This window comes from Pan paniscus, chromosome 13, assembly GCF_029289425.2.
Source record: "Pan paniscus chromosome 13, NHGRI_mPanPan1-v2.0_pri, whole genome shotgun sequence".
Taxonomy (NCBI): domain Eukaryota; kingdom Metazoa; phylum Chordata; class Mammalia; order Primates; family Hominidae; genus Pan; species Pan paniscus.
In genome coordinates, this window is record NC_073262.2 from 39,089,609 (window position 1) to 39,109,315 (window position 19,707).

Genomic DNA, 19,707 nt, shown 5'->3' on the forward strand with positions numbered 1-19,707 from the left:
AGCATGATCTCAGCTCGCCGCAACTTCCGCCTTCTGGGTTTAAATGATTCTCTTATCTCAGCCTCCAGAGTAGCTGGGATTACAGGTGCCCGCCACCACTCCCAGCTAATTTTTGTATTTTTAGTAGAGATGGTGTTTCACCATGTTGGCCAGGCTGGTCTCAAACTCCTGACCTCAGGTGATCCACCCGCCTCAGCCTCCCAAAGTGCTGGGATTACAGGCATGAGCTACTGCACTCAGCCTGGATTACCTTTTAAAATTTGGCTTACCACCTGAACTAATTTGCTACAGAAAACTAGAGAGCTTATACTGTGCTGATGAGATATGATGCTTCCTATGAAGGTATGTTAACACATAGAGTGAGTGCTTGAAAGTGTCCAATCTAACTTCAGGGGTAGATTTGAAAGGGCAATTTTTTAAAAAGTGTCCAGTCCCCCTTAGTGGCTTCAGTGTTTATACTGTGGAGCCTTGCCAGACTTCTTAGGATCAAATCGCAGTTTCCTGAGTTCCTTTCTATGGGCTTGGCTAGGAGCTCTTCTCATTTGTGGACAGTTTTGACTAACCTGTAATTATATCGTGGGCTTAAAATCTGTCATCAAGATTTTAAGCCAGATGGCATGTTCTACCTTTTTTTTTTATTAGCTCAGAGTGAAAAATTTTTCAGATGAATTTTCATAGATTCTTCTCCTAACTCTATGAAATGGTGGTATATGAAAAAGTTCAGTGGTCAGTAATTAAAAATTGCTGAATGATATTAAGTATGAAACAGACTTCCAATTAATTAGAAGATTTTGCAGAGTTGTTTAACCTTAAAATTCAAGCATTACTTCCTTTTTTGAAGTTGTATTTACAAGCATTTGATGTAATATATTTAAGTATTTCTTAATTTTCCACAAGGGGTTTATGGTATGAAAAGGTCAGCATCCTACTAGGAACAGGGTTTAGCAGAGCACTGATAGTGATTTTTAAAGTGTGGTCCTTTTCCTAGGAGTTTCTAGTTGGGAAATGAAAGAAAATGTTGATAGCAAACACTCGGAAGAAGGGTCAAGTCTTGTATATCTGGACATTGGTATAATACTGCTTGAAACCTGAGGACAAATATTTGTGTTTCACAGGATCATGTTCTAATTGAGCTCACCCAGGCTGGATTGAAAGGCTCCACAGAGGGAAGTGAGAGCTATGAAGAAGATCCCTACTTGGTAGTTAACCCTAACTACTTGCTCGAAGATTGAGATAGTGAAAGTAACTGACCAGACTGAGGAACTGTGGCACAGCACCTCGTGGCCTGGAGCCTGGCTGGAGCTCTGCTAGGGACAGAAGTGTTTCTGGAAGTGATGCTTCCAAGATTTGTTTTCAGAAACAAGAATTGAGTTGATGGTCCTATGTGTCACATGCATCACAGGTTTCATACCAACACAGGCTTCAGCACTTCCTTTGGTGTGTTTCCTGTCCCAGTGAAGTTGGAACCAAATAATGTGTAGTCTCTATAACCAATACCTTTGTTTTCATGTGTAAGAAAAGGCCCATTACTTTTAAGGTATGTGCTGTCTTATTGAGCAAATAACTTTTTTTCAATTGCCAGCTACTGCTTTTATTCATCAAAATAAAATAACTTGTTCTGAAGTTGTCTATTGGATTTCTTTCTACTGTACCCTGATTATTACTTCCATCTACTTCTGAATGTGAGACTTTCCCTTTTTGCTTAACCTGGAGTGAAGGGGTAGAACTGTGGTATTATGGATGAGGTTTCTATGAGAAGGAGTCATTAGAGAACTCATATGAAAGCTAGAGGCCTTGGAAATGACTTTCCAAGGTTAATTCCAGTTGTTTTTTTTTTTTTAAGTTTATAAAAGTTTATTATACTTTTTTAAAATTACTCTTTAGTAATTTATTTTACTTCTGTGTCCTAAGGGTAATTTCTCAGGATTGTTTTCAAATTGCTTTTTTAGGGGAAATAGGTCATTTGCTATATTACAAGCAATCCCCAAATTTTATGGTCTTCCAGGAAAAGTTATTACCGTTTATGATACTAACAGTTCCTGAGACTTAGCTATGATCAGTATGTTCATGAGGTGGAGCAGTTCCTGTGTTGCAGCTTTTAACAACAGATGGCATTCATTAAATCACAAAGTATGTTAAAGGTCACAAAAGCAAAATAACTGTCTGAGGCTAAGGCCCACGTGGGACAGTCTAATACCCATGAGTACTCAACTTGCCTTGATGTCTGAGCTTTCCAGTGCAATGTGAATTTGAGCAGCCAGAAATCTATTAGTAGAAAGCAAGACAGATTAATATAGGTTAAAACAATGATTTAAATATGTTTCTCCCAATAATTATCTCTTTCCCTGGAATCAACTTGTATGAAACCTTGTCAAAATGTACTCCACAAGTATGTACAATTAAGTATTTTTAAAATAAATGACAAATATTAAAAACAAGAGTGAATACTCAAGTAGATTTGTCATGGGATTTTTATAAGAAGACTGGTATCAGGTAATGTATCTTTAAAGACTTGGCTGCTCTGCCGACGTAGTAACCATTTTTTATTCCTTTACTTTCCTAATAGGCTTGCTTTCACTTAAGAAAAAAAAAGGCTAGGCACGGTGGCTCACGCCTGTAATCCCAGCACTTTGGGAGGCCAAGGTGAGTAGATCACCTGAGGTCAGGAGTTCGAGACAAGCCTGGCCAACGTGGAGAAAACCTGTCTCTACTAAAAGTACAAAAATTAGCCAGGCATGGTGGTGGGCACCTGTAATCCCAGCTACTCAGGACGTTGAGGCAGGAGAATTGCTTGAACCCAAGAGGTGGAAGTTGCAGTGAGCTGAGATCATGCCACTGCCCTCCAGCTTGGGCGGCAACAACAACAAAAAAAGATTCCCAGGCTTCACCCTCTACAGTCTATGGAAAGTCATGGGAATCTATTAAAAAAAAAAACAGACACTATAAACCAAATTAAAAGATGGGAAATTTTTTCTATCACGTTTTAATATGTGATATCCAAACTCCCATTAAGAATTTTTATATCAGTAATAAGATAAAACTCAGAAGAAAAATGCGCAATTAACAAGAGCTTCACCTCTTAAATAATCAGAAAAAAGCACATAATATTTACGTCAAAGTATCAAAAATGTAAAAGTTTTATAATAGGCGTTAGCAAGGCAGACAGATACAGGCACACATCTAACTATATGTAGGATTTAACTTGGAAGACAATTTGCATTTCAATCAATCAAAAACCTTTTTTTTTTTTTTGAGACATGATCTCCCTGTGTTGCCCAGACTGGCCTCAAGCTCCTGGGCTCAAGCAGTCCTACAGTCTGAGCCTCCAAAAGTACTGGCAAAACAGGCGTGATTGACCATGCCCAGCCTGTATATAAGGATATTCATTTGCAGCATTGTTTGCAACACAAAAATGTAAAACCAACCGAAGTGTTTAATATGCAAGTTGTTAATTTATGGTACATTCTTGCTGTGGAAAGCTATGCATCTGTTAGAGGTGGGTCTATATGTTCTGATACAGGCAGAACTCTAAGAGCTATTAAGTGAAGAAAAGAAGGCTGAAAATACATATGGCATAATTCCATATATGTTAAATTGTTCTATATTTTACATGTTATACACGTTTCCATTTGTATTTACGTAATAATAATGATCCCTGAGCTGTACTGTTGTATACATGCTACAAGAAAGACCCATTTAATCCCCACAGCCTATGATGAATTATCCACATTCTACAGGTGACAAAATAGAGGCACAAAGTTAAGTAATTTTCGTCAGGTGAGATTTAAACCCAGGCATTCTGACTCCTGTATAACCATTAAGATATGCAGAGAAAGAAAACTGGAAAGATACATATTGCTGAAGATACTTATTATAGGAAGAGGAGAGGGGAGGGTGAAGGAATTTGCAAGTTTTTCATAGATGTTTCCATATTGTTTGAATCTCTTACAAAATATGTTCATATTTTTAAAGAGAAAATTTGGGGCAAAATACTTATTTTTGTATTATGTAAACAAATTTTAAAATAATGTGTGGCTGGGTGCGCTGGCTCACACCTGTAATCCCAACACTTTGGGAGGCTGAGGCAAGAGGATTGCTTGAGCCCAGGAGTTCAAGACCAGCCTGGGTGACATGGCAAAACTCCATCTCTACTAAAAATACAAAAAATTAGCCAGTCGTGGTGGCGCACACCTATGGTCCCACTTACCCAGGATGCTGAGATGGGAGGATCACTTGAGCCCAGGAAGTCAAGGCTGCAGGAAGCTGTGATCGCACCACTGCACTCCCACCTGGGCAACAGAGTGAGACCCTGTCACCAAAAAAAAAAAAAAATTGGTAATCATTGTCTTCATACATTTTCCGGGTTCCTCTGCTTAAATTGTATAGGAAGTCTGAGGTTTTTGTGTTGGTCTTTACCTTTTTTTTTTTTTTTTTTTTTTTTTTAAGATGGAGTCTCATTCTGTTGCCCAGGCTGGAGTGCAGTGGCATGATCTTGGCTCCTGCAACCTCCGCCTCCTGGGTTCAAGTGATTCTCCTGCCTCAGCCTCCTGAGTAGCTGGGACTACAGGCGCATGCCACGATGCCTGGCTAATTTTTTGTATTTTTAGTAGAGATGGGGTTTCACCATGTTAGCCAGGACGGTCTCGATCTCCTGACCTCGTGATCCGCCCGCCTCGGCCTCCCAAAGTGCTGGAATTACAGGTGTGAGCCACCACGCCCGGCCCTGATCTTTACATTTTTAAATATTGCATTAGTGAACCGTGTACTGATTTTGTGATCATAGATAACCCAGTTAAATATTAAGTCTTAATTATCACTTAGTATTTTACAACCTCAGTTGTAGTTATAAAGTAAGGGTTCCACATACCTCCTAACAGTTCCTAGAAAATGGAGCTGTCTTGGCATGTAGTCTTTATTGCCCTGCTAAGTTTTTCATGCTGGGGGTCAGACTGGGAGTCTGATAGAAATTTCATTTCCACCGCTGGTCCTCTAACCAATGACTTGCTGCACAACCTGAGTGGTCTCCTGGGAGACCAGAGTTCTAACTTTGTAGCAGGGGACAAAGACATGTATGTTTGTCACCAGCCACTGCCCACTTTCCTGCCAGAATACTTCAGCAGTCTCCATGCCAGTCAGATCACCCATTATAAGGTATTTCTGTCATGGGCACAACTCCTCCCAGCAGGAAGCACCCAGAATCCAGACGAGAAAACAGTGCAGTGCTACCGGCGACTCCTCGAGGCCCTCAAGACTGCACGGCTTCAGCCCATGGTCATCCTGCACCACCAGACCCTCCCTGCCAGCACCCTCCGGAGAACCGAAGCCTTCGCTGACCTCTTCGCCGACTATGCCACATTCGCCTTCCACTCCTTTGGGGACCTAGTTGGGATCTGGTTCACCTTCAGTGACTTGGAGGAAGTGATCAAGGAGCTTCCCCACCAGGAATCAAGAGCGTCACAACTCCAGACCCTCAGTGATGCCCACAGAAAAGCCTATGAGATTTACCACGAAAACTATGCTTCTCAGGGTGAGTACACATTGACCTGATGGTGACCCCTCGGCAACCTTCATCACACACCTTCCCCATCCTCCTTAGAGCAGATTCGACATTTCTCCCAACTCACCTTCAGCAGTCCTCTTAGGTCTGTGCATAGGGAGAAATTAATATTGTAAATTGATTTCCCACTGGCGATAGGAAGGGGTAGCTAACATGGCAAAACACTCAGCATTTCCTTTGAAAAATATCTTTGAGGCCAGGTGCAGTGGCTCATGCCTATAATCCTAGCACTTTGGGAGGCCGAGGTGGGCGGATCACTTGAAGTCAGGAGTTCGAGACCAGCCTGGCCAATATGGCAAAACCCCGTCTTTACTAAAAATACAAAAATTAGCCAGGGATGGTAGCAGGCGCCTGTGATCCCAGCTACTCGGGAGGCTTAGGCAGGAGAATTGCTTGAACCCAGGAGGCAGATGTTGCAGTGAGCCGAAATCATGCCACTGTACTACAGCCTGTGCGACAGAACAAGACACAGTCTCAAAAAAAAAATATATATATATATATTTATATACACACATGTATCTTTGAAATACCCCTTGCCCAGTCTTGAGTTGTGCAAGCACTGATTGTCTTTCTGTCTTCCTTTCCGTCTATGTCCTGCTACCCTGACTTGGAGGCAAAGTTTCGTGGTTTCCTGTCCTTCCCCCTCGGCTCCCCTATACTTACATGTCTTAGTTGGAGCTTACATTGCAGCTTGGGAGACAGACAAATACAAGATGAAACAATTATATATCACAGGATGAGGAGAGCACAACTGTAACTGTTCACATTCCTGCCTCCTAGGGGACTTGGAGTTCTGATCTGTAGGCCTAGGCTGAACCAGGACATTTGTGATTATAATCAATTCCCTAAGTGTATGTTAGGTACACCAATTTTGAGAATCAATTTTGGATTATATATGCTTTCTTGTTTTTATTATATACCATATACATACATATTTGTATATATAGTACCTGATATATATATATATACTTCTATATTCTACTTTTTCATTTTAACATAGTTTATGACTATATTCTCATTTTATTAAAAACTTGAGCCAGGCGTGGTGGCTCATGCCTATAATCCCAGCACGTTAGGAGGCCAAGGCAGGGGGATTGCTTGAGGCCAGTAGTTGGAGACCAGCCTGGGCAACATAGAGAGCCACTATCTCTAAAATAATATAATAATTTACTCCAGTGCTGGAATAGTATTGCTTAAAACAAAAGAAAAACTTGAAAGCATAACTTTCAATGGTCTTTTAGGTTCCCATTGTATAAATGGAGCATAAAGTTTAAGGTATTTTCCTTATTTTTGTATGTTTATTCTAATTTTCACTAGTTACAAGTTATGTTGCAATGACATTCCTATCTATAAACTATTTCCCACCTTCTGATAAATTCTTTCTGACAGAATCTTAGAATTGAAACTACTAGGTGAAAAGATCTGCGTTCTTTAAGATTTTAAAGCATGGTACTAAATTATTTTCCAGAAAAGTTGTAATCATTTATACGAACAGTTATAAAATTACTCTCTGACCCCATTCTGTCAGTTTCAAATGCTATATTTTATTACTAATTTGACAGCTGAAAACAGCTTATTTTCATCTCTTGTTAATTTGCATGTATTTGATTATAGAGACGTTAAACATTTTTTTCTTCTTTTTTTTTTTTTTTTTTTTTTTTGAGATGGAGTCTCACTCTTTTGTCCAGGCTGGAGTGCAGTGGTGTGATCTCGGCTCACTGCAACCTCTGCCTCCCGAGTTCAAGCAATTCTCCTGCCTCAGCCTTCCCAGTAGCTGGGATTACAGGCACGCACCTGTAATTTTTGTATTTTTAGTAGAGACGGGGTTTCACCGTGTTGGCCAGGCTGGACTCAAACTTCTGATCTCAGGTGATCCGCCCGCCTCGGACTCCCAAAATGCTGGGATTACAGGCGTGAGCCACCACCCCCGGCCTTAAACAAAAAAATAAAATAAGGCCAGGCGTGGTGGCTCACGCTTGTAATCCCAGCACTTTGGGAGGCTGAGGCAGGCGGGTCACAAGGTCAGAAGATCGAGACCATCCTGGCTAACACGGTGAAACCCCATCTCTACTAAAAATACAAAAAATTAGCGAGGCGTGGTAGCACGTGTCTGTAGTCCCAGCTACTCAGGAGGCTGAGGCAGGAGAATCGCTTGAACCTGGGAGGCGGAGGTTGCAGTGAGCCGAGACTGCGCCATTGCACTCCAGCCTGGGCGACAGAGCGAGACTCTGTCTCAAAAATAAATGAAAAATAAACTAGGACATCATAGCCGCCTTATTCACAGTAGCCAAAAGGTGGAAGCAACCCAGATATCCACTGATGGATGAATGGATAAATGAGACGTGGCATAGACATAAAATGGAATATTACTCCACATTTATTAAAAAGGGAAGAAATCATCACATGCTACAACATGGATGAACCTTGAGGACATTATGCTATGTGAAATAAGCCAGACACAAAAAGACAAACGCTGTATGATTCCATGTATAGGAGGAAACTAGAGCAGTCGAATTCATGGAGGGAGGAAGGAGAATGGCAGAGGCCAGGGGCTGGGGTAGGGGAGAAATGGAGAGCTCTTTAATGGGAGTAGAATTTCTGTTCAGAAAAATGAAAAAGTTCTGGAGATTGGTTGCACAACAATGTGAATATACTTAATAATACTGAACTGTGCACTTAAAAATAGTTAAGATGGCTGGGCGCGGTGGCTCACGCCTGTAATCCCAGCACTTTGGGAGGCCAAGGCGGGCAGATCACGAGGTCAGGAGATCGAGACCATCCTGGCTAACCCGGTGCAACTCCATCTCTACCAAAAATGCAAAAAATTAGCTGGGCGTGGTGGCGGGCCCCTGTAGTCCCAGCTACTCGGGAGGCTGAGGCAGGAGAATGGCGTGAACCCGGGAGGCAGAGCTTGCAGTGAGCTGAGATTGCACCACTGTTCTCCAGCCTGGGCGACAGAGCGAGACTCCATCTCAAAAATAAAAAAAAATTAAAAAATTTTTTTAAAAATAGTTAAGATGGTACTTTTTCTGTTATGTGTATTTTACTATGATTTTTTTTTAAAGACAGGGTAAGGGAAGAAAGTGTGAGAGTGGCTGGGGGTATTTTAGACAGAGTTGCCAGGAAGGCTGTTCCTGGGCCACCATTTGAGCAGTCAGGAATGCAGGGAGACAGCAGGCTCCAGAAAGAGGAAAGGGGCCCAGTCTGAGGGAGAGCGGAGCTCTGGACATGGAGACGGTTTCCTGAACCCAGGAGCGCCACGAAGAAGAACCACTGCGCTCATTGCAGAGCCTGTCTTGGGGCGAGTCAGCAAATAAACGCAGAGACGTGTGTTGGCTCCAATCCTACTGAAGAAGCTCTGAGTAAAATAAACTTTGAAAGAATGAGACCAGGTGCAGTGGCTCACATCTGTAACCCCAGCGCTTTGGGAGGCCGAGGTGGGCAGCTTGTTTGAGCTCAGGAGTTCGAGATCAGCCTGGCCAACATGGCGAAAACCCATCTCCACCAAAAAAAAAAAAAAAAAAAAAAATCACAAAAATTAGCCAGGGGTGGTGGTGTGCATGTGTAATCCCAGCTACAAGGGAGGATGAGGTGAGAGAATCGCTGGAACCCGGGCGGCAGAAGCTGCAGTGAGCCAAGATCACACCACTGCACTCCAGCCTAGGTGACAGAGCCAGACCCTGAGAAAAAAAAAAAAAAAGGAAAGAAAGAAAAAGAAAGGAAGAGAGAGAGAGAAAGGAAAGAAAGAAGAAAAGAAAGAAAGGGGAAAGAAAAGAAAAGAAAAAATGAAAGACTACAGAAGAAGCAGGATTGAAAAATAATAATAAAAAGAAGGAAAGACAGTATAATCTCAAATAAAGAAAAATCTTATTTTGAGGGTGGATGCCACAAAATTCTTTAAATTATAAAACTATATGTACATGTTTATTTAAATGTTTTCCATACTTTATTTTTACTTTCCATCAGGTGACTAAAGACTCTCTTTTTAAACTCATATCTTTCTTCTTTTCTTCTGCTTATTTTCTACCCTTCATTTTGTGTTTCCCCAAATATCTGTCCCCAATATCATGCAAGACACAGAATAAGTTCTCTTTTTCAGTCTCCTTACTATTTTAAAAAGTGGTTTTTCTTCCCTCTCTCTCCCTCATTCTCACTTCCCTTCTAAGTCCAATCCTATAGATGTATTGCTCTTTTAAAAATGTATTATTTAATATACATCAAAAATGTTATATAACTTAACTTGGTTAAAAGTAAAAAAAAAAAAAAAAAACTATAAGAAATGCCAATGAACCAACTACTTAATCCAACAATTAAAATAGAACAGAATACCGCTTCACACCTACGAGAAGGGCTATAATTAAAAAGACAGACAATAACAGTGCTGGTGACACTGTGGAGTGAATGGAACCTGTGTACACTGCTGGGGCCATGAACAACGGTGCACCCACTTTGGAAAACAGCCCAGTGTTTCCTCAAACTTTAGAGTTAACATATGGCTTAACAATTCCTCTTCTAGGTATAGATCCAAGTGAAATGAACAAATGTCCAAACAAAAATGTGTACGCAAACATTCATAGCAGTGTTATTCATAAAAACCAAAAGTGGAAACACCTAATGACCATCAGCTGATGCATAAAATGTGATACTAATATATCCATACAATCGAATATTATTTAGCAATAAAAAGAAAGAAGTTCTTTTATTTATTTAATTAATTTTTTTTTTTTTTAGACAGAGTCTCGCTCTGTCATCCAAGCTGCAGTGCAGAGGCACGATCATGGCTCACTGCAACCTCCACTTCCCGAGTTCAATTAATTCTCCTACCTCAGCCTCCCAAGTAGCTGGCACCACAGGCATGCGCTACCCCGCCTGGCTATTTTTTTTGTATTTTTAGTAGAGACAGAGTTTCACCATGTTGGCCAGGATGGTCTCGAACTCCTGACCTCAAGTGATCCTCCCATCTCCTCCCAAAGGAGGAGTGATCCTCCTCCCAAAGTGCTGGGATTACAGGTGTGAGCCACTGTGCTTGGCCAGAAAGAAGTTCTGATATATGATACAACACAGATGAACCTTGAAAACATGCTAGTGAAAGCGGCCAGTCACAACCACTTATTTACATTTACAATTTACATTTACAACAAATGTCCCGAATAGGCAAATGTATAGAGACGCTGAAGTAGATTAGCGGTTTAATCTGCAGAAGGGATGATGGTCTGAAGTCTGGAAATCTGTGGAATGTGAAACGGATCCATGGGGCACAACCATTAAATAACTGGGAAACGTTATCTTGTCAGAATGAGAACTAAATATCTCCGAGTGATATTCCATGCTAGAAGGATTTCAAAGATTCATTATGCTTATCAAAATAAGCACTATTGTAGTTGGTAATGGTTGTTTGTGGTGGTTTCATTGGTGGAGTATATATCTTCCTTCTGTAGAGAATTTGTGTGAAAGTGAAGATAGCCATATGGTCCTGTTAAAATCTGAAACTCCGGTTTTATTCAATTTTTGTTTCGTGTTTCCAAATCACAGGTCTGAGCACTTTCTATCCACCCAGTCCTAAGCTTGATACTTGGAGGGATTAAATAAATGTTTAAGTTTTGCTCCTCAAGGAACATCCAATATGGGTTGAAAATTTATATCCATCGCTAGCAACACAGAACGGCTGAGCCATCCCAGCTCCACACAGTGTTTCTCAAATTATGGTCTGAGGACCACTGTATCAGAATCCCCCGAAAAGTGTGTTAAAATGCATGCGCCTGGGCCCACTCTACTCTGCTGACTCTGAATCTCTGAGGGCAGGGCCTGAAATCGGCATTTTTTTTTTCTTTTTGAGACGGAGTCTCACTCTGTCGCCCAGGCTGGAGTGCAGTGGTGCAGTCTAGGCTCACTGCAACCTCTGTCTCCCGAGTTCAAGCAATTCTCCTGCCTCAGCCTCCCAAGTAGCTGGGATCACAGGTGCACTCCACCACACTTAATTTTTGTATTTTTAGTAGAGACAGGGTTTCACTATGTCACCCAGGCTGGTCTCGAACTCCTAATCTCAAGTGATCCACCCACCTCGGCCTCCCAAAGTGCTGGGATTACAGGCGTGAGCCACCGTGCCCGGCCTGAAATTGGCATTTTAACAATCTCAGTAGGTGATGGTGATGCACACAACAGTTTCAGAACCGCTGTTACATCATCCAATGTCAAAGCAAGTGGGTACAAGCCACACATGCTTATATTTCCTTGTTTCTCCCCTCAGTGCCCAGTAGGGGCTGTATTGATGTTTTCCCATAAATAAGAATCAGGGAACAGCAGTTTCCTGAGAGCACCCTGACTTTAAAAAGAAGTTTAGGAATGGGTGCAGTGGCTCATACCTGTAATCCCAGCACTTTGGGAGGCCGAGGCGGGAGAAGTGCTTGAGCCTGGGAGTTTGAGATCAGCCTGGAAAATATAATGACACCATATCTCTAAAAAAATTTAAAAACTAGCCAGGCATGGAAGCACATGCCTATAGTCCCAGCTACTCAGGAGGCTGAGGCAGAAGGATTTTGAGCCTGAGAGGCAGAGACTGCAATGAGCCAAGATTGCGCCACTGCACTCCAGCCTGGGCGACAGCAAGACCCTGTTTCAAAAAAAAAAAAAGGCCGGTCGCAGTGGCTCATGCCTGTAAACCCAGCACTTTGCGAGGCCGAGGCGGGCGGATCACGAGGTCAGGAGATCGAGACTATTCTGGCTAATACGGTGAAACCCCATCTCTACTAAAAATACAAAAAATTAGCCGGGCGTGGTGGTGGGCACCTGTAGTCCCAGCTACTCAGGAGGCTGAGGCAGGAGAATGGCATTAACCCAGGAGGCGGAGCTTTCAGTGAGCCGAGATGGCACGACTGCACTCCAGCCTGGGCGACGGAGCGAGACTCCGTCTCAAAAAAAGAAAAAAAAAGAAGTTTAGGAAGGAGTTCTCTCCTTGCCAACTTTCCAACTGCTCTGCATTTCATAGTCCTGATTTTCACAAAACACTCTCTAAACGAACATTATTTTTTTAAGCCACCTTGTCTTCTAAAATCTTTCAGCTAGAGTAAAGTCATTTGGATGATTTCTTCAGGTCCATAGGAAATGAATCCCCCAGTGGTTTCCACAGTCAGAGCCTCCTGCCCTCGCTCACCTGCTGTTCGTGTCTCTGGTTGGTTTCAGGCGGAAAACTCTCTGTTGTCCTGCGAGCTGAAGATATCCCGGAGCTCCTGCTAGAACCACCCATATCTGCGCTTGCCCAGGTGACAGCAGCCCAAAAATATACCTGTAACATCTGAGGAGAGTTTGATTTTAATTTTTTAAAAACAAGAGAAGTTTTGGTCTATTGGTTTGACATTTCTGTAAATGCCTCAGAATGAGTGGTGTATGTTCTCCAGGTTCATAATTACCTTAAAAACAAAATCTTGAAGCTGCAGCTCCTGCTTGGTCAAGTGTCAGCTTCCCTGCAGGAAGAAGCCACTTGCCTCTGCTGGCTCTGATTTTTGAGTCCAAAATAGCTTATAGGATAAGAGATGAGATTATGGCAAAACAGGTACTAGGGTAAAGGGGTTTTTAAAAAATGTGCACCTGGCCAAACACGGTGGCTCACATCTGTAATCCCAGCACTTTGGGAGGCGGAGATGGGAGGGTTGTTTGAGCCAGGAGTTTGAGACCAGCCTGGGCAACATGGCAAAACTCCTTCTTTGCTAAAAATACAAAAATTAGCAAGGCATGGTGATGCATGCCTGTAGTTCCAGCTGCTCGGGAGGATGAGGTGGGAGGATTGCTTGAGCCCTGGAGGTCAAGGCTGCAGTGAACTGTGATCGTGTCACTGCACTCCAGCCTGGGTGACACAGCAAGACCCTGTCTTGAAAAAAAAAAAATTAAAAATGTATGTATATCCTCTATCACTTTTTATTTTTTATTTTTATTTATTTATTTTTTTACAGACAGGGTCTTGTGGCCTTGCTCTGTCACCCAGGCCAGAGTGCAGTGGCATGATCACAGCTCACTGCAGCCTCTACTTCCAACTCCTGGCCTTGAGCAATCCTCCCACCTCAGCCTCCCAAAGTGTCAGGATTACAGGCATGAGCCACCACACCCAGCCAACTATCACTTTTTAACTATAATTTATATTTTTTATTTTTTTTATTTTTTTGAGATGGAGTTTCATTCTTGTTGCCCAGGCTGGAGTGCAGTGGCACGATCTCGGCTCACTGCAACCTCTACACCCTGGATTCAAGCGATTCTCCTGCCTCAGCCTCCCAAGTAGCTGGGATTACAGGTGTGCACCACCACGCCCGGCTAATTTTGTATTTTTAGTAGAGATGGGGTTTCACCATGTTGGTCAGGCTTGTCTCAAACTCCTGACCTCAGGTAATCCACCTGCCTCGGCCTCCCAAAGTGCTGGAATTACAGGCTTGAGCCACCACGCCAGCCTTTAACTATAATTTTTAAAAGAAAAATTAAAATAATCTGGGAAGTGAACAGCTTTGGGCCCCCTTGGGCAGCTGGGCAGTCTGGAAGCCATGGGAACCACCGCTGGTCTCCGTAGTTCTGCAGCATTGCCCTGGTGCTGTAGAGATGTTGTGCTGCTCATTGGCGTCTGTGCGTTGATGGGGGCCCCAGGAGTCAGGGTGTGGTCTTCAGATTTTCCAGTTCAAACACGATGGAACCAAGACTGATAAGGTTCTGGAGGGACAACTCCCAGGCTGATTGCACGGCCAGAATGGCACCTAAATTAGTTTGCAAAGGGCGATAACTGCTATCAGTTATGAACGCAGGAGACCAAAGTGCTGATCAGAAAAATGCTTGTCGAGAAATAGCCTTTGTACTGGTCTCTCTGCCCCAGTCCATGCTGTGCAATGCTTCTGGGTCATCTCCCAAAAGCACAGTTCTGACCAGTTACCTGCTGGGAAGCCACACTTCTGAGTGGGATGAATCCCACAGGACCCTCCAGTGCATGAACGTGTGGGCGTCTCTCTCTGTCTCTCTCTGGCCTCACCTCCTATTTTGTCCACGTGAGTGCTATGCTTGCTTCCTACCCTCCTGCATCCCCTACTGGACGTCCTTCCTGTCTTCCTGCCTTCCTCAAATCTCCTTCCAGCAAAATTTTCTCCATTGTTAATGTACACGTAACTGTGCTCTCCAGCTGAGGCCTCGCTCAGTAACACTCCCTCACTCACCCTGGTGCACTCTGTCCCCACCCGGACCCTTAGCCATTGCTTTAGACCAGTGGTTCCCAAGCTTGAGTGGGCATCAGAACCACCTAGAGAGCTAGGAGAGAGCACGGAGACCAAGACTTAATGTGGTGGGACCCACCTGGGCCTGCACAGGCATCCGAAGTCCCCAGGTGAGTCTAATCCCCAGCAAGGCATGAGAACCACTGATGTGGGCTTCTTACAGCACTTCTAAATTTCTGTCTTCTCCTCGTGTGATTGGTGCATTTGCTAACCCTCCCTATTAAAGGTGTAAACCTCTGTGGATATTATTTATCTCTAAATGTGAATCCCTACCCACCATCCCCACACAGTGTGACTTTCAGAGGTAGGAACTCAGTGACGATGTGTTGTGCAGAACTGACAGACATAAGGAAGAGCTGCGAGAGTGGGCAGGGAATGCTGGAGTGATACCTGCCAGTGTGGTCTTTAGTGAACACTGATGACAACTTGACTGAGAAAGAAACAGGGAACCAGTAGTGAACCACTTATTAACCCATTTATGCCTGAGGCTGCAATTTTTTGAACTTTTGCAATCAGACCTTAGCGAAGACCTTGAGCAGTAGGATATAAGTAACTTCCACAGGCTTAGCATTCCCATAATGGAACACTAGGCATTCACAGAGCACTTGGTTCTGACCAGGTGACAGTAACCATTAGTCCTTGTCTTAAAGAAGCAGATGATCAGTGAGAGGGATAAGACAGGTAATTATCTAATCAGGCCAAGGGTAGACAGGTACGGCCAGCCAGGCTCGTGGAGGGGAGCGCAGCACTGGGGGTGTTGGCATGGTCCTGTGTAGACTCTGTGAATCTGAAGTTCTTTGAGCACATGCAGGCCAGAGACAGGGCAGAGGGGACATCCTCATCAGAAGTGTGGATGGGGGTGTCGATGACCAGGACCATGAGGGTTGTGCTCTGCTAAAGAGGAAGTCCCCAACGCGTACTCCACAGGCCCTAGCTCTTGGCCTGGCTAGGGATAACTGGGGGTGGACTTCAAACGGTGGCCTGAAATTTAAACCAAAACCAAACACCCGGTAGGATTCACAGGGATGACTGTGGAGCCATGCGTGGCTGAAGGCTCCACCACCCCCATCCTGGCCAAATGTGAGGGTCTATGGAGGAAGCACCAGGGGCAGCACTGGCCTCTAACTGCCTCCCATTTCTGGCATACACACTCCTTCACGCATTCATTTAGCCATCAACACTGCATGCTTTCTGTGTGCTGAGCACAGAGGCGCATGGATGAGCACATAGGTGATGCATTCCCAACAACATACAGGCACAGGCACCCCCCGCCCACTACACACACACACACACACACACACACACACACACTTTCTCATTCCATCTCCGTCTTTTCCTTTGGAAAATCCTGCTTTGGAATATTTGGTTTAGTGATAAGGGGAGAAACAAAAAAGCGTACTTCTGAGAGGCTCTTAGTCTTGACAGTGCTTAGGTTCTAATGACCCTATTTAACTATTTTCAGGACGCGGTTGATTTCCTCTCTCTTGATTTGTCTTATGAATGCCAAAATGAGGCAAGTCTGCGGCAGAAGCTGAGTAAATTGCAGGTAATTTGAGCCCTTTTCCACATTAATGATGAATGCAGCGAAGGTTTCAGAGAGCAGATTAGACATTTAATGCTTTGGCTACTGCATAAACTGAACTTCCATCAACAGCAGAGACCGGCTGAGTTGTGTCTGGGGAGATTTCCATTGCAAGCATCCCTAGAGAACATCGGATGTTAGGCAGTCTTTCCTAGAAGGGATACGAGGGTTAGCTTGTTAAGGTGAATATTTACATAGATCCTCTGCTTGCTTGTGTAGAAATCTGCCGAGAATTGAGATTCTGGGGTTCATTCTGAGTTTTAAAATGGCAACTCATCAATGGGGGTGATGGTTGCATAACGATAAGCGTCTACTTAACACCACTGAACTATACATTTAATGGTTATGATGGTAATTTTTTTTTTGAGACGGAGTCTTCCTCGGTTGCCCAGGCTGGGGTGCAGTGGCGCGATCTTGGCTCACTGCAGCCTCCACCTCCCGGGTTCAAGCGATTCTCCTGCCTCAGCCTCTCCAGTAGCTGAGATGACAGGAACACACAAACACGCCTGGCTAATTTTTGTATTTTTGGTAGAGGCAAGGTTTCACCATGTTGGTCACGTTGGTCTCAAACTCCTGACCTAAAGTGATCCGCCCACCTTGGCCTCCCAAAGTGTTGGGATTACAGGCGTGAGCCACCACACCTGGCCTGTAAATTTCTTCTTTATGTCTATTTTACCACATTTTTAAAAAAACAAACATTTCACACCCAGGTCTACTAAATCAGATCCCAGCTGTCTGGACCTTCCAGTAAGCTCAGTACTCCCTCCTGTACCCAGTACTGCTTTTCTCAAGTCTAATGATGCGGGCTCATTAGAGAAAGTGCGTTAGGAGCCTCCTATCCAACTACCAGGTTTCTCTCTTAGGCTTGGTCACTGCTGTGTGACTTACTTGCTTCATTCCCTGGAGTCCCAACTATTCCCCTGTGACAAGGTCTATCTGATGGTGCCCACGTTTTCTCCTGCACCTTCCGAGTGCTGGCAGTATTCCTATAACCCTGGAGAGCTGCCTTCCTGTGGGCCTTTCCAAGGATGTCTGGCCACTGGTATGCACCCACATTGGACCTCCTGCCTCTTCAGGTTTGGGCACAAAACCACTCCCCGCTGCTTTCAGCCTGTGCCTCCCATGAGGGAGGCAGAGCAGCCCCCTACACTCACCTGTGGTTTTGAATCCCACCATCTCCGTCACCAAGGAGGATGGTTTACCTGAGGAATTATCCCTTTAAAGGCCAAGTCTGGCCAGGCACAGTGGCTCATGCCTGTAATCCCAGCACTTTGGGAGGCCGAGGCGGGTGGATCATGAGATCAAGAGATTAAGACCATCCTGGCCAACATGGTAAAAACCCATCTCTACTAAAAATATAAAAATTAGATGGGTGTGGTGGCACGCACCTGTAGTCCCAGCTACTTGGGAGGTGGAGGCAGGAGAATCACTTGAACCTGGGAGGCGGAGGTTGCAGCGAGCCAAGATTTCGCCACTGCACTCCAGCCTGGTGACAGAGCGAGACTCCATCTCAAAAATAAAAATAAAAATAAAAGGCCAAGCTCAGGAATGTCAAACTGAGCTTCAGCTACATGGACCCTCCATTTTACCTGAGGCAGAGTGCTTGAAATGGACAAATTAGCACCAGTCGTATCCCAATGTCTGTGTGTTTCTAGCTGTCTATATAGTAGACACTGCTGCTTTTGTTATCTACAAATAATAAGATGATCTAATTTAGGGGTCCCCAGCCCCCAGGCGGAGCACCAGTACTGGTCCATGGCCTGTTAGGAACCTGGCTGCACAGCAGGAGGTGAGTGGCAGGCGAGCAAGCATTACCACCTGAGTTCCACCTCCTGTCAGATCAGCGACCATATTAGATAGGAGCACAAACCCTATTGTGAACTGCGCATGCGAGGGATCCAGGTTGCGTGCTCCTTATGAGAATCTAATCCCTGATAATCTGAGGTGGAACAATTTCATCCCCAAATCATCCCCATCATCCCCCCTACCTCCCCCAAGTCTGTGGAAAAATTGTCTTCCACGAAACCGGTCCCTGGTGCCAAGAATGTTGGGAACCACTGATCTAATCAAAGGTGACAGATGCAGCCACAAAGACATCTGAGTAACAGCTATTTTAGTGCTTGCTTATCCCAGACACCTGGGAGGCACTTCATTCTCACATCATCTCAACCTCTCAAAACACACCCTAAGGTTTAAACAATTTAACCAAGGTGGTGAGCTCCAGGGTTGGGATATGAACTAGGGCTTTCTCATTCTAAGACACCACACTGTCTTTTCAAAAGAAAAATAAGTCTCACATCTGTAATCCCAGCACTTTGGGAGGTTGAGGCAGGCGGATCACTTGAGGCCAGGAGTTCAAGACCAGCCTGCCCAACATGGCGAAACCCCATCTCTACTAAAAATACAAAAATTAACCAAGTATAGTGGCACGAACCTGTAATCCCAGCTCCTTGGGAGGCTGAGGCACAACAATCGCTTGAACCCGGGAGGTGGAGGTTGCAGTGAGCCGAGATGGCGCCACTGCACTCCAGCCCAGGGGACAGAGAGAGACTTGTCTCAAAAAAAAATAAAGAAAAAGAAAAAGAAGTCCAAGGGTTTGGAACATGATAATGAGGGTGGTATATTTTAAATCACATATGATCAGTTTCAGTTGTTTTTGGGAATGCCTCACCTGAACCTAAACTTGCTTGCTGCCCAGGGCCTGTGCTTGCGGGCTGGCTGACAAGGTTTCTGGGCCTTACGTAACACTCTAGTGTCTTCGAGGTCTGCTTGTGCCTGTGATGACTAAAGCTGCCTTTTGTCCTCCTCATGGAATTAAACCAGAGCTTGTTGCTAGGCTAATGGGTTCAGACAAAGCTGCCATTTTAAAACCATCTCTGTTGTGCGGAGGCGCCGTGCCTCTGACAGGCAGCAGAGGCACTGCATGGCTGGTACTTGAGGATGTGATTTTCAGTCTCTTCCCTTTTTCCATCACAACATTTTTTTTTTTTAAGATGGAGTCTCGCTCTGTCACCCAGGCTGGAGTGCCCCGTGGCATGATCTCGGCTCACTGCAACCTGCACCTCTGGGGTTCAAGCGATTCTCCTGCCTCAGCCTCCCAAGTAGCTGGGACTACAGGTGCCCGCCACCATGCCTGGCTTTTTTTTTTTTTTTTTTTTTTTTTGTATTTGTAGCAGAGACGGTGTTTCACCATGTTGGCTAGGCTGGTCTCGAACTCCTGGCCTCAAGTGATCCACCACCCCCCTCGACCTCCTAAAGTGCTGAGATTACAGGCATGAGCCACTGCACCTGGCTACCACATTTTCAAGACACTTCTACCAGTGTCTGGG

At 44.3% G+C, this 19,707-nt stretch overlaps 2 protein-coding genes across 3 annotated transcripts in view; both read left to right on the plus strand.

The window, feature by feature from the left end:
- Positions 1 to 1,623, plus strand: part of MCM6 (minichromosome maintenance complex component 6) — a 36,015-nt gene extending 34,392 nt beyond the window's left edge. For both annotated transcript variants that reach the window (XM_003822816.4, XM_034954069.3), the window contains one exon: positions 1,116 to 1,623. In XM_003822816.4, coding sequence (XP_003822864.1) covers positions 1,116 to 1,232 — 117 coding nt within the window. In that variant the 3' untranslated portion in view covers positions 1,233 to 1,623. The remainder of the gene's footprint in view (positions 1 to 1,115) is intronic.
- A 2,299-nt stretch (positions 1,624 to 3,922) lies between these two features.
- LCT (lactase) overlaps positions 3,923 to 19,707 on the plus strand; it is a 57,289-nt gene continuing 41,504 nt past the window's right edge. Inside the window, exons 1-3 of the mRNA XM_003822810.6 lie at positions 3,923 to 5,527; positions 12,737 to 12,816; positions 16,259 to 16,342. Coding sequence (XP_003822858.3) covers positions 4,888 to 5,527; positions 12,737 to 12,816; positions 16,259 to 16,342 — 804 coding nt within the window. The 5' untranslated portion in view covers positions 3,923 to 4,887. The remainder of the gene's footprint in view (positions 5,528 to 12,736; positions 12,817 to 16,258; positions 16,343 to 19,707) is intronic.